General features: G+C 45.0%; 1 protein-coding gene across 1 annotated transcript; it reads right to left on the bottom strand.

Moving 5' to 3' along the window:
• Window positions 1-3,861: 3,861 nt before the first annotated feature.
• On the bottom strand, window positions 3,862-4,875 carry LOC139026648 (uncharacterized; the record flags this gene model as incomplete). Its single annotated transcript, XM_070441980.1, has 2 exons — window positions 3,862-4,118; window positions 4,756-4,875. Coding segments are annotated over 2 exons (377 nt in total), but the record flags the coding sequence as incomplete, so codon positions are not given.
• Between the last annotated feature and the right edge of the window lie 8,412 nt (window positions 4,876-13,287).

The raw sequence follows: 13,287 nt of genomic DNA, 5'->3' as shown, positions 1-13,287 counted from the left end.
CTCCTTTGTCCAGATATTATAACAAATAGAACCAATTTCTCTCCATCGGTGTAGCAGAAGAAAGCAGGTCTCTCGACGGTGTCGCCACTCTCTCCTTCGAAGCCCTAAAAGAGTTGGTATGCATAAATTGCGAGTTAGCCAATGAAACTCCTAAGAGAAAACAGTAACAGAGACAACCATAGACAGCATGGACAGTCAGTCGAGACATGGCTTTGAGTTGCCAGATTTTTGAATTTTTGCATGGTTGTAGACAGGGAATGGGGTGGTAGTTGTCGTATAAAAGAGGTGAAGTAGAGATTTTGTCCTGGTCGTTTTGAACCTGTTGCTCCTGTCTGAGGAGGGGTCTATGAGGACGTGGGAGGAGACTAGGTCTCTCCCATGTGCACTGAGGTCTGAGCGCTGTAAGGCCCACTAACATCGTCAGTTCTCTCTTTCCTCTCTTGTGTGCCGGACATTATATAGGAAACCCTCGTCTACGTCGAAGGCCCCTCGCTCTTGCCCCTCTCTGCTCTTTGTCCTATTGGACCTTCAGTCATAAGCGGGCTTCAACGGACAGCAGGGTTCACGGGCTCTGGAGAGGAGAGGGAGGGGAGAACCGAGGACAAGATTGACCAACTACCTTCAACGTAGAGGGAAAAAAATCTGACCTTGACAATAACAGCTGTCAGAGATAAAGGGCCCAGTCGCAAAATCTGACAGAACTTTTATAACCCATAACCACTCTGTAACACACCATTACACAGTGGTGAGATCCTCTCCCTCCTCCCATTTCTTCGACCCGTCCCTTCTCATCCACTGATTTTTCCACCGGTCTTTTTCTTTCTCCTATCCTGGTGCGCTCCGCGCGTGTCTCCGAAAATGACCGCCGCTGTAAAGAGTCCCGTTGTTACCTCCGTTGAAACGCAGCACGATGAATTGACCACCGGGAGTTGTAATACCTGGTCAGAGGGTAATGCGCATCAATGACGAGGGGAACTAGGAATCAATGACGAGGGATAAGCATCAATGACTTCTTCCAAAGGACTTGAATCTCCAGTGTGTAGTGACCGCTTCTTCTCGTGGATTATTCCCCCTTCTTTCTCTATTCTATTCTCTCTTCTCTGATTCCACCTCGTTCTTGATATTATTTTTAAATTTTATTTACTTTTTAACTTAGGCAAGTTTAGTGAGAGAACAAAATTCTTATTTTCTAAATGATGCCTAACCGGGGGAACTGGGTAACTTCGCCGCGCTGCACTGCACTCTCATTCTCTCTCTCTTTCTCCCCTTTTTCTCTTCTCTCTCTCTCTTCCCTCTTTTCCTCTCTCTCTTCTTTTCTCCTCTCTAGGCGTCTCTGATCTATCTCTCTTCTCTATCATTTCATTCCTCCTCTTTCTCTCCCTTCCTCTATCTCTATCTTCTCTTTTTAACTCTCCTCCCTCTTAATGTCTATTTCTTGGGACACATGGGAAACATATGTTACATCCAAGGACATGTAGAATAGATGGAATAAAAGACGAAATAAACACCAAAGGGAAATACACAAGCGGACACAATTCGGAGTTTGTGATGATTTTCTAACACTTTGGCCAGACTTAACATGGTTATATTTATTAGGAAGCTATGTTGATTAAAACAAAAATGTCTTGTTTGCTATATATGAATTTTGACCCCCCCCTCTCCGCCATTTGTTTTTTTACAACTGGCTGCTATTCGCTGTTATTATCTATGCATCGTCACTTTACCTCCTACTAACATTATACCAATTACTCACCTAACCTGTACCCCGGCCACACTGACTCGGTATCGGTACCGTCCTGTGTATATAGGACTTTGTTTCATTCGTTGTTATGTGTACTTTTTTATATATTTTTTATGATTTATTTGGTAAATATTTTCCTTAAACTCTTTTCTTGAACTGCACTGTTGGCTTAGGGGCCTTGTTGGTGCTAGTCTGTGTTCCAAATGGCACCCCATTCCATAGTGCACTACATTTGACCAATACCAATGCCCAGGGCCTTGATCAAAGGTAGTGTATTATATAGGGAATAGTGATTAACCACTCTGACCTCAGGACACAAAGGAAGGGTCGGACATGGCCAGTCTTTCAGTCAGTCACACTTCAATGCACCTCTTTCATTTCCTTCACTTCCTCCTCTTTCTTTTCCTTCTCTTCCTCCTCTCTTTCCTTCCCTTCTCTTCCTCCTCTCTTTACTTTCCTTCTCTTCCTCCTCTTTCCTTTCCTTCTCTTCCTCCTCTTTCCTTCCCTTCTCTTCCTCCTCTCTCCTTTCCTTCTCTTCCTCCTCTCTTTCCTTCCCTTTTCTTCCTCCTCTTTCCTTTCCTTCTCTTCCTCCTCTTTCCTGTCCTTCTCTTCCTCCTCTCTTTCCTTCCCTTCTCTTCCTCCTCTTCCCTTTCCTTCTCTTCCTCCTCTCTCCTTTCCTTCTCTTCCTCCTCTCTTCCCTTTCCAGAACAAACAAAAATACAGTGACAATGTAGCAAATAACTCACACAAAACAACCAGAAGAAAACGTAATTCTACAGACCAACTGCGTAGCTACATTTAGCCTTCTCTTCCTCCTCTCTTTCCTTCCCTTCTCTTCCTCCTCTCTTTCCTGCCCTGTCCTGTCCTGTCCTGGCCTGTCCATATTTACACATCCCTACTTGTTCAAGGTGGGTGGTGGGAAGTTAAAAAGTCCCAGGAATGGGTCACTTTTCCCATATGTTAGATTTTGATGTGTTTTTGTTCATTGTCAGACATAACGGTTGGAGCTAGGAACGGAAGCGTTTTGCGTGTGTATGTTMCCAATACATTTTTTATATTTGAATYCCCTTATTGTAAATCAGGTAATCMTTGAGCCCTAGGCTTGGTGTTTTTATGGTTCTAAAGTAAGCCTCGCTGCTATCAAGTTCCTCAACATCTCTTGAGTAAGTGGACCTTCTAATGTATTCAGGAAGGATACACAGTTGGGCCTGAAATGTTTGACACCCTTAATAAATATGATTAATAATGACTGTATAAAATATATAATTCAGATACTAAGCTACTGTATATTGTATGCTTAAAATACAATTGCTCAAAGAAATAGATTTGGTTTAACAAGTAATACAAACAAAAACAATCTCCAAAAGGTAACTTTATTTATTCATAATTATTCACGATTCATTCAGGATTACCCGTAGTCATGGTAACATCCGCATTAATGTAGAAGTATTTAGAAACATATTTGATTTTACAATAGAAGGGATGATGACACAATACGCACACACACACACGCACACACACACACGCCCCACACACACACACACACACACACATTCCTTCACCCCCGTCCCATGCGCTGCTGCTACTCTGTTTATTATCTATGCATCGTCACTTTACCCCTACCTACATGTACATATTATCTCATTTACCTTGACTAACCCGTACCCCATTGACTCKGTACCGTAAAACCCCTGTATATAACCTCGTTATTGTTATTTTATTGTGTTACTATTTTTCCATTTGTTTATTGAGCACATTTCTCCAACTCTGCCTGGTTGGTTCAGGGCTCGTAAGTAAGCTACAAATATATCGAACAAGTTTGTAGAGTCACTAGCTTGACGTAGTCATTGAGTGCTATGAATATGGGACCAAATACTACACTTTTGACTACTTTTTTTCATAAGAATCTTTAGGGGTGTCAATCATTTTGACCCCTACCTTTTTGCAAAAAAAAAGTATTATTTGTTTAACAAAATCTCTTTCTCTGAGCAATTGTATCAGTATAAAATAATATAATTTCCACATTTTTTTCTGCATACAATATAGCTCAGTATATGAATAATGTATTTTATACAGTCATTTATTGCTCATTCTTTATCAAGGATGTCAATAATTCAGACCACCCAATTCTTCTTCTCCTTCTTCTCCTTCTCCTTCTTTTCTTCTCTTCTTCTCTCCTTTTCTCCTTCTCTCCTTTTTTCTCCTTCTCTTCTCTTCTGCTCTTCTCCTCTTCTCCTTCTTCTTCTCTCTTCTTCTTCCCTTCTCCTTCTTCTTCTCTCTGTCTCTTCTTCGTCTCCTTCTTCTTCTTCTCCTTCTCCTTCTTCTTCTTCCTCTTCTCCTTCTTCTTCTCCTTCTTCTCTTCTTTCCTTTTCTTCTCTTCTCTTCTTCTTCTCTCCTTTTCTCCTTCTTCTGTCTTCTCCTTCTTCTTCCTTCTTTATCTCTCCTCTTCTCCTTCTCTTTCTGCTTCTTCTCGCATCTCTCCTTTCTGTTTTCCTCTTCTCCTCTTCTCCTTCTTCTTCTTTCCTTACTCCTTCTTCTCTCTCCGCTTCTCCTTCCCTTCTTCTCTTCTTCTCTTCTTTCTCCTTCTTCTCTTCTCCTTCTTCTCTCCTTCTCCTATCGTCTTCTCCTTTCTTCTCTTCTTTCCTTCCCATTCTTCTCCTTCTTCTTCTCCTTTCTTTCCTTCTTCTTCTCCTTCTCTCTCTTTCTCCTCTCTTCTCCTCTTTTCTTCTCCTTCTTCTTCTGTCTTCTCCTCTCCTTCCTTCTTCTCTTCTTCTTCTCCTCTTTCCTTCTCTCTCTTCTTCTTCTTCTCCTTCTCCTTCCTTCTCCTCTTCTCTCTCCTGCTTCTCCTTCCTTCTCCTGCTTCTCCTTCTTCTCTCTTCTCCTTTTGTCCTTCTTCTCCTTTCTCTTCTTCCTCCTTTCTTCCCTTCTTCTCCTTCTCTCTCCCTTCTTCTCTTCTCCTCCTTCTCCTTCTCCTCTTCTTCTTCTCTCTCCTTCCCTTCTTCTCTCCTCTCCTTCTCCTCCTTCTCCTTTGCTTCTACCTCTTCTTCTCCTTCTTCCTTCTCCTCTTCCCTTTCCTTCGTCCTTCTCCTTTCCTTCCTCCTTCTCCTCTTCTCTCTCTTCTCCTTCTCTTCTTCCTTTCTCTCTCTTCCCTTCTCTCCTTTTCTTCTCCTCCTTCCCTTCCTTCCTTCTCCTTCTTCTTCTTCCTTTCTCCTTTCTTCTTCTCCTTCTTTCTCCTTCTCCTCCTTCTCCTTCTCCTCATTACCTCTTCTTCTCCTTCTTCTTCTCCTTCTCCTTCTTCTTCTCCTTCTTCTTCCTCTCCTTCTTCTTATTCTCCACTTTTAGACCCTGTCAGCCCCTCCCCCCCTTCTCGCCCAGGGATGTGCCCGGACTTGTTCCTCGGTTTCTCACACCATTTCTGTGTCATACAGATAGATGTCTTAGGGAGGTGTCACAACATGCTTCATCTTCCAAGTTAAACAAGCCAAGGGGYTGCATCCCAAATGGCACCCTATTCCCTATATAGTGCACTACTTTTGACTAGAGCCCTATGGCACCCTATTCCCTACATAGTGCACTACTTTTGACCAGAGCCCTATGGCACCCTATTCCCTACATAGTGCACTACTTTTGACTAGAGCCCTATGGAAATATGGTGCCATTTGGGAGGCACCCAGGTCTTATTCTGAACACCGGTTACCAAGCTGCGTTCTGATATTACCGTCTTGGACAGATGGGTTTTTCTGCTGGGGTGATGTTGTTGTCTTAAATACATGATGAGGATGTGGTTTACTGTTTCCACAATCTGCCAGAAGGTGGAAACCAGTGGTGAATGTGAGAATTTAATAAAAATAAAAATTGTGAAACATWWAAAAAATTATCCTTACTAAATATATTCACGTCACCAAGTTTTTTTTATTAAAACACAGTGTTTTGCAATGAAGGTCTACAGTAGCCTCAACAGCACTCTGTAGGGTAGCACCATGGTGTAGCCGGAGGACAGCTAGCTTCCGTCCTCCTCTGGGTACATTGACTTCAATACAAAACCTAGGAGGCTCATGTTTCTCACCCCCTTCTATAGACGTACACAGTAATTGTGACAACTTCCTGAGTACGTCCTCCAACCTATCAGAGCTCTTGCAGCATGAACTGACATGTTGTCTACCCAATCAAAGGATCAGAGAATGAATCTAGTACTGAAAGCATAAGCTACAGCTAGCTAGCACTGCAGTGGATAACATGTGATGAGTCGTTGACTCAAAGAGAGAGAAAGAAAATAGTTTAACAGTTTTGAACAAATTAATTTCTTAAGAAATGAAAGAGAAGCAAGAGAGAGAGAGAGAGAGAGAGAGAGATGCTGAGATGCTAGATCTGCTTTCTCTCTTACTAGGGGACTTTACTAGGGGACTGCGAGGGAACACTTTACACACAGTTTTCCTTGTTACACTGTACTTACAGCAGTAACCCCTTGACTTAATTCTTACCATAACCCTTAGACGCCAACTCTACTCAGCCTCAATAGCATGTTTGGTTATGCCACAACATGGTGCCTGATTCGGCACAGTTCTGATAACTACATCAAATCAATCCCCCTCCTATTTCTCCAACAAAGGAATGTTTGTCTTTCCATTACCCCCTAGGAGTTGATCGTTACTGTCAAATTAAACGGTGGGTTAAAGGCTGTTAGGGTTACCAGGTGATTGTTTCCACACCACAAGCAAGCTGCCCTGGGACTGGCTGAACCACATCACAGACACGTCTCTGATTGGCTGAGCCGCTCATTCTAATCCTTTGATCTCTGTGGGACTGGGGAAAGCCAATCACCCTAGTCTGCTTCTTAGATGGACCAATCTCCGACGCAGTCTGTGTCTTAGATGGACCAATCCCAACGCAGTCTRTGTCTTAGATGGACCAATCTCCAACGCAGTCTGTTTCTTCCATGGTAGAGTCGTCTGGCGTGTTGAGACATACCAGGCCCAGGATGGAGGAATGCCGGGCTAGATGGCTGACTTACGAAGCAATACAGAAGCTAGGCAGTTGTTAGTGAAATTAACTTTTTTTTTTTTTTACTCTGACAAGGGAGGGGAAATTGAATCAGACGATCTCTAGGCTCTTATATCAGTTTTCCTTTTCTTAGTTTTACACTATGTATTATTGTTGAAGCCTTAAACCTTGGCCCTTTAGCTTTGCCCAATGATTCACTCTCTCTGTAAGTTGAGCTCTTAAACAACGTTAGCCGCTAGCAAGGAGTTCTGATCCCCCGCCCTTTTGGTATTTTATTCATTTATGACCAAGACAGTTGGAAAGAGATTGGRAGATATGTATTGAGAGGGGTACAGAGAAGGAAGAGCACAGATAAATGGCCAAGTCGTGACTCRAACGGCCCGACGCCAGGGGCTGTGTTTTCCGTTACTGTTCGACCAAACCCAAGCGCAGTGATCTGACAGGATTGTTTAGGTGAGTCTGGACTGTTTCGTCCAGAAGCAGGAAATATAGCTAAATGCTCAGTGGTTAGAAAACCTGCATCTTCGGTGCATCTGGACGTGGACTCCTGCAAAATAACACATGGGAGGAGGACAGGGACTGATACTTTAATAATTGATGTACCTCYTCTGGAACACACATATCTTATTGTGAAATATGTTTCTGTGAAGAACAATTTTCAGTCCGCTTTTTTTTTGCTTCAAAGTGTCTCTGCTTTTAATGATGAACCTCTCAAAACGACGTGACTGTTTACATCTCACGCCTTTTAGTAACCCTAGCCTGTTAAGAGCTAAAATACAGTCTAAATACTGTATCTGTGGAAATGATACCTGCCAATCCAGTGAGGTTGAGAGTACAGTTTTCACACTTTACTCAATGGGGTGTGAAACAGTTTACATCCTGATTTTATTTTTTATTTTTTTATTTTTTTTCACCTTTATTTAACCAGGTAGGCCAGTTGAGAACAAGTTCTCATTTACAACTGTGACCTGGCCAAGATAAAGCAAAGCAGTGTGACACAAAAAAACACAGAGTTACACATGGAATAAACAAAAGTACAGTCAATAACACAATAGAAAAATCTATATACAGTGTGTGCAAATGGCGTGAGGAGGTAAGGCAATAAATAGGCCATAGTAGCAAAGTAATTACGATTTAGCAAATTAACACTGGAGTGAAAGATGTGCAGATGAGGATGTGCAAGTAGAAATACTGGTGTGCAAAAGAGCAAAAGTAAATAAAAACAATATGGGGATGAGGTAGGTAGATTGGGTGGGCTATTTAAAGATGGGCTATGTACAGCTACAGCGATCGGTAAGCTGCTCAGATAGCTGATGCTTAAAGTTAGTGAGGGAGATATAGGTCTCCAACTTCAGCGATTTTTGCAATTCGTTCCAGTCATTGGCAGCAGAGAACTGGAAGGAAAGGCATGGAGGAGACATGGAAAGGAGAACATGGAGGAGATATGGGAGGAGACACGGAGGAGAAACAGAGAAGAATATGGAGGAGATATGGAGGAGACTGGAGGAGAAAACGGAGGAGACATGGAGGAGAATATGGAGGAGAACGGAGGAGACATGGAGGCAGATACGGAGGAGACTATGGAGAGGAGGATAGAGGGAGGAGATATGGTGAGATATTGGAGGAAGATATGGAGGAGATAAGGAGGAGATATGGAGGAATATGGAGGATGATAAGGAGAGATATGGAGGAGATAAGGGGAGATAATGGAGGAGACATGGAGGAGACATGGAGGACGACATGGGGAGACTGGAGGAGATATGGAAGGAGATAAGGAGGGATATGGGGAGACATGGAGGAGACATGGAGGAGACATGGAGGAGACATGGAGGAGGATACGACGCGCAGATACGAGGAGATAGGAGGAGATATAGGAGGAGATATGGAAGGAGGAATATGGAGGAGATAAGGAGGAGAATGGAGGAGACATGGAGGAGACATGGAGGAGACATGGAGGAGAGCATGGAGGAGATATGGAGGAGATATGGAGGAGTCGGAGGAGATACGCGAGGAGCATACGGAGGTTAGTATGACGAGAGGATACGGAGGAGTTACTGGTGAGGAGATACCGGAGGAGATAACGGAGGAGATTTAGAGATAGGAGAATAGTGAGAGAATGAAGGAGACATGTGGAGGAGACATGGGGGGAGACATGGAGGAGATGGAGAGATATGAGATGAAATAATGGAGGAGTACGGAGGAGATACGGAGGAGATACGGAGGAGTTCATGGAAGGAGTTATGGAGGAGATATGGAGGAGATACAGCGAGAGATACGGTGAGGAGATATAAGGAGGTTGAGATGGCGAGGAGGACATGGAGGATCTGGAGAGACATGGAGGAGAGTGTATGGATGCAGACTAGGAGGAGATACGGAAGGAGATAATCTGTAGAGAGAGTGTTCATGGAGCGGAGAAATTACGGAGGAAAGACAATGGAGAGACATGGAGGAGACATGGAGGCAGACATGAGATGATATGGAGGAGACATGGAGGAGATACGGAGGAGATACGGAGGAGATACGGAGGAGGACATGGAGGAGACATGCGAGGAGACCATGGGGAGAGATATGGAGGAGACATCAATATAATCAAAATGTTATTAGTCCATAACAATGGTTTAGGCAGATGTTAATGGCGAGTGTACGAGGAAATGCTTGTGCTCTCTAGTTCCGACAATGCAGTAAATACCAACAGTAATCTACCCTAAATTCCACCACTACTAACCTTACACACACACACAAGTGTAAAGGAGAATAGAAGAATATGTACATAAAGTATATGAAATGAGTGGTGGTACGGAACGGACCGCGCGGAAATGGCAGATGCAAGTAGACTGGTATAGAGTAGCGGTATATCACATATGAGATGAGTACTGGTAAGGTAGAACATAAAGTGGTCATAGTTTTAAAGTGGCTAGTGGTACATGTATTGCATCAAGATGGCAAGATGCAGTAGATGCTATAGGAGTACAGTATATACTAGCATTTATGAGATGGTGTATGTAGGGGTGTTGTAAACATTGTATTGGTGGCATTGCTTAAAGTGGCTATGGTCACATTTTTACATAATTTCCCATCAATTCCCATTTTTATAAGTGGCTGGAGTTGAGTCAGTATGTTGGAGTCGGCCGGCCTAATGTTGTGGGTGGCTGTGTTAACAGTCTGTGGCCTTGAAGATAGAGCTGTTGTTTGCAGTCTCTCGGTCCCTGCTTTGATGCCTGTACTGACCTCGCCTTCTGGATGATAGCGGGGTGAACAGCAGTGGCTTGGGTGGTTGTTGTCCTTGCAATGATCTTTATGGCCTTCCTTGTGACATTCGGTGGTAGTAGGTGTCTGAGAGGCAGGTAGTTTTGCCCCTGGTGATGCGTTTGCGATCGCTCACTACCCTCTGGAGAGCCTTACGGTTGTGGGCGGATGCAGTTAGACGTACCAGGCGGTGAATACCAAGCCGACAGGATGCTCCTGATTGTGCATCTGTAGGAAGTTTGTGAGTGCTTTTGGTGACAAGCCGAATTTCTTCAGCCTCCTGAGGTTGAAGAGGCGCTGCTGCGCTTCTTCACAACGCTGTCTGTGTGGGTGGACCAGTTCATTTTGTCACGTGATGTGTACACCGAGGAACTTAAAACTTTCCACCTTCTCCACTACTGACCCGTCGATGTGGATAGGGGTGCTCCCTCTGCTGTTTCCTGAAGTCCACAATCATCTCCTTTGTTTTGTTGACGTTGAGTATGAGGTTATTTTCCTGACACCACACTCCGAGGGCCCTCACCTCCTCCTGTAGGCCGTCTCGTCGTTGTTGGTTATCAAGCCTACACTGTAGTGTCATCCGCAAGCTTAGATGATTTGAGTTGGAGGCGTGCATGGCACAGCACGCAGTCGTGTGGGTGAACAGGGAGTCACAGGAGAGGGCTCAGAAACGCACCTTGTGGGGCCCAGTGTTGAGGATTCAGCGGGTGGAGATGTTGTTACCGCCTACCCTCACCACTGGTGGGCGGCCCGTCAGGAAGTCCAGGACCGCAGTTGGCACAGGGCGGGGTCGAGACCCAGGGTCTCGCAGCTTTGATGACGAGTTTGGAGGGTCACTCATGGTGTTAATATGCTGAGCTGTAATCGGATGAACAGCATTTCACGACATGGGTTGATTTCTCTTGCCCCGCATTGGGTTAGGGCAGTGTGTGATGCTGTGGTGTTGCGATTGCGTCGTCTTGGACTATTGGGTGGGTAAGCATAATTCGGAGTAGGGTGAGCAGAATGGGGAGACATGGATGGAGGAACTGGAGGAGTGACTGGAGGAGCATGAGAGGTAGACATGGAGGAGATCTGAGGCGATTGGAGAATAATGGATGGAGATAGATGGAGGGAGACATGGACGGAGATATGATGAAGTTATTAAGGGTAGAGGAGACTGGAGCATATGGAGAGAGACATGGAGGAGATATGGAGAGACATGGAGACGATATGAAGAGATGATGATGAGATATGGATGGAGACATTGGAGGAGATATGGAGGAGATATGGGAGGAGATATGATGAGATACGAGGAGACGGAGGAGATATGGAGGGAGATATGGAGGAGATAATGGAGGAGATATGGAGGAGATAATGAGGAAGACATGGAGGAGATAAACGTGGAAGAGAGAATTGGAGGAGACAATGGAGGAGACATGGAGGAGATAATGGAGGAGTATATGGAGGAGATATGGAAGAGATATGGAAGGAGTTATAATGGAGGAGATGAATGGGGATGAGGAATGACAGGAGGAGAATATTATAGGAGGATAGGAGAGGGACAGACTGGAGGAGATTATGGTAGGAGAACATGGAGGAGATACGGAGGAGATGACGTGAGGGAGATATATGAGGTGCGGAGGAGAATGGAGGAGACATGGAGGAGACATAGGAGGAGATATGGAGGAGAGACGGAGGAGCAGTGGAGGAGATATGATGAGATGGAGGATTATGGAGGAGATATTGGAGGAGATATGGGAGATGCATTGGAGAGATATGGGGAGACGAGAATGGAGGAGAACATGGAGGAGATATGGAGTGAGAAGTGGATGGAGAGATAGTGGAGGAGAATGGGCAGGAGAGCATATGGAGGAGATAGTGAGGAGAACATGAGAGAGAGAGTATGAGAGGAGAGACGATGGAGGAGATCGATAGGGAGGAGACTAGGAGTAGAGAGATGACATTGGATGAGATTATGGAGTGTAGAGGTATGGGAGGAGACATCGTGTGTGTAGGATGATGGAGATTATATAGTGCATACGCGACGGATATGGAGGAGATATGGAGGAGATATGGAGGAGATATGGGAGGGAGAATGGGTGAGATATGGAGGAGACATGGAGGAGAGTGAATATGGTAAGGTAGACATGGAGGAGATCATATGGAGGAGAATATGGAGGAGACAATGGAAGGAGATATGGAGGAGACCATGGAGAGATATGGAGGAGACATGTGAGGAGATATGGATGACGAGGCGATATGGAGGAGACATGGAGGAGATATGGAGGAGTAATTGCGAGAGATCATGGAGGAGTATGGAGGGATGGGAATGATAGGAGAATGGAGGGACAATGGAGGGTAGATATGGAGGAAGACAGGAGGTTAGATATGGAGGGATGATATGGAGGAGAAATGAGTGAAGCAGTTGGAGGAGACATGGGAGATAGGAGAGATAGGAATGGTAAAGTTGAGAATAAGCGAGAGAGAGAAATACGAGATGGAGAGAGATATAGAGAGTTAGATAGTGATAATGGAGGACTGAATAGTATAAAGATGTGATGATTATGAGAGAGATATGGAGGAGACTATTGAGAGGATTAAGAGAGTTATGGGAGGAGACATAGGAGAGTATATGGAGGAGACATGGGAGGAGATTGGAGATGACCGTGGAGGAGATGAGAACACTGGAGGAGATAATGAGAGGAAGATATGGAGGGAATATGGGGTAAAGGAGGATGGAGGAGACATGGAGGAGATATGGAGGAGACATGATGGATGATAATGGAGGAAATAATGGGAGGAGATTGGTAAGAGATATGAGGAGACAGTGGAGAGATATGGAGGAAGTTTAATGGAGAGATGGGGAAGCTAGGGCTTGAGGTGGGGGGCTGGGAAGAGGTGGGCAGGTTGAGTGTGGGGGAGGCTGGGCTGGGGAGGCTAGGGTGGTGGGTTGAGGGGGCCTGGGGTGTGGGTGTGGGGGACTGGGTGAAGGTGGGGAGCGTGGGGAGCTGGGGTCGGGGGGCATGCGGTGGGGGGAGGCTGGGCACTTTGGCAGGGGCATGGACTGTTTGTCTATCAATCTAACATTTTTCAGAGACTTCCCCCTCTCTCTCTCTCTCTGCTTCTCTCTCTCTCTCTCTCTCTCTCTCTTCTCTTTCCGTCTCTGTGCTCCCTCCCTTCCTCTTCCCCCTTCCCTTCTCAATCTCTTTCTCGCTATCATCTCTCGCTCTCGCTTCTTTCTTCTCCCCACCTCTCTCTCTCCCCTTATCTCTCTCTCTCTGTGATCTCCTCCCTCCCTCCTCTTAACATCTCCAGAC

Source organism: Salvelinus sp. IW2-2015, unplaced genomic scaffold (assembly GCF_002910315.2).
Source record: "Salvelinus sp. IW2-2015 unplaced genomic scaffold, ASM291031v2 Un_scaffold5376, whole genome shotgun sequence".
NCBI classification, from domain to species: Eukaryota; Metazoa; Chordata; class Actinopteri; order Salmoniformes; family Salmonidae; genus Salvelinus; species Salvelinus sp. IW2-2015.
The sequence above is the reverse complement of the archived record's forward strand: the minus strand, read 5'-3'. Positions and strand labels throughout refer to the sequence as shown.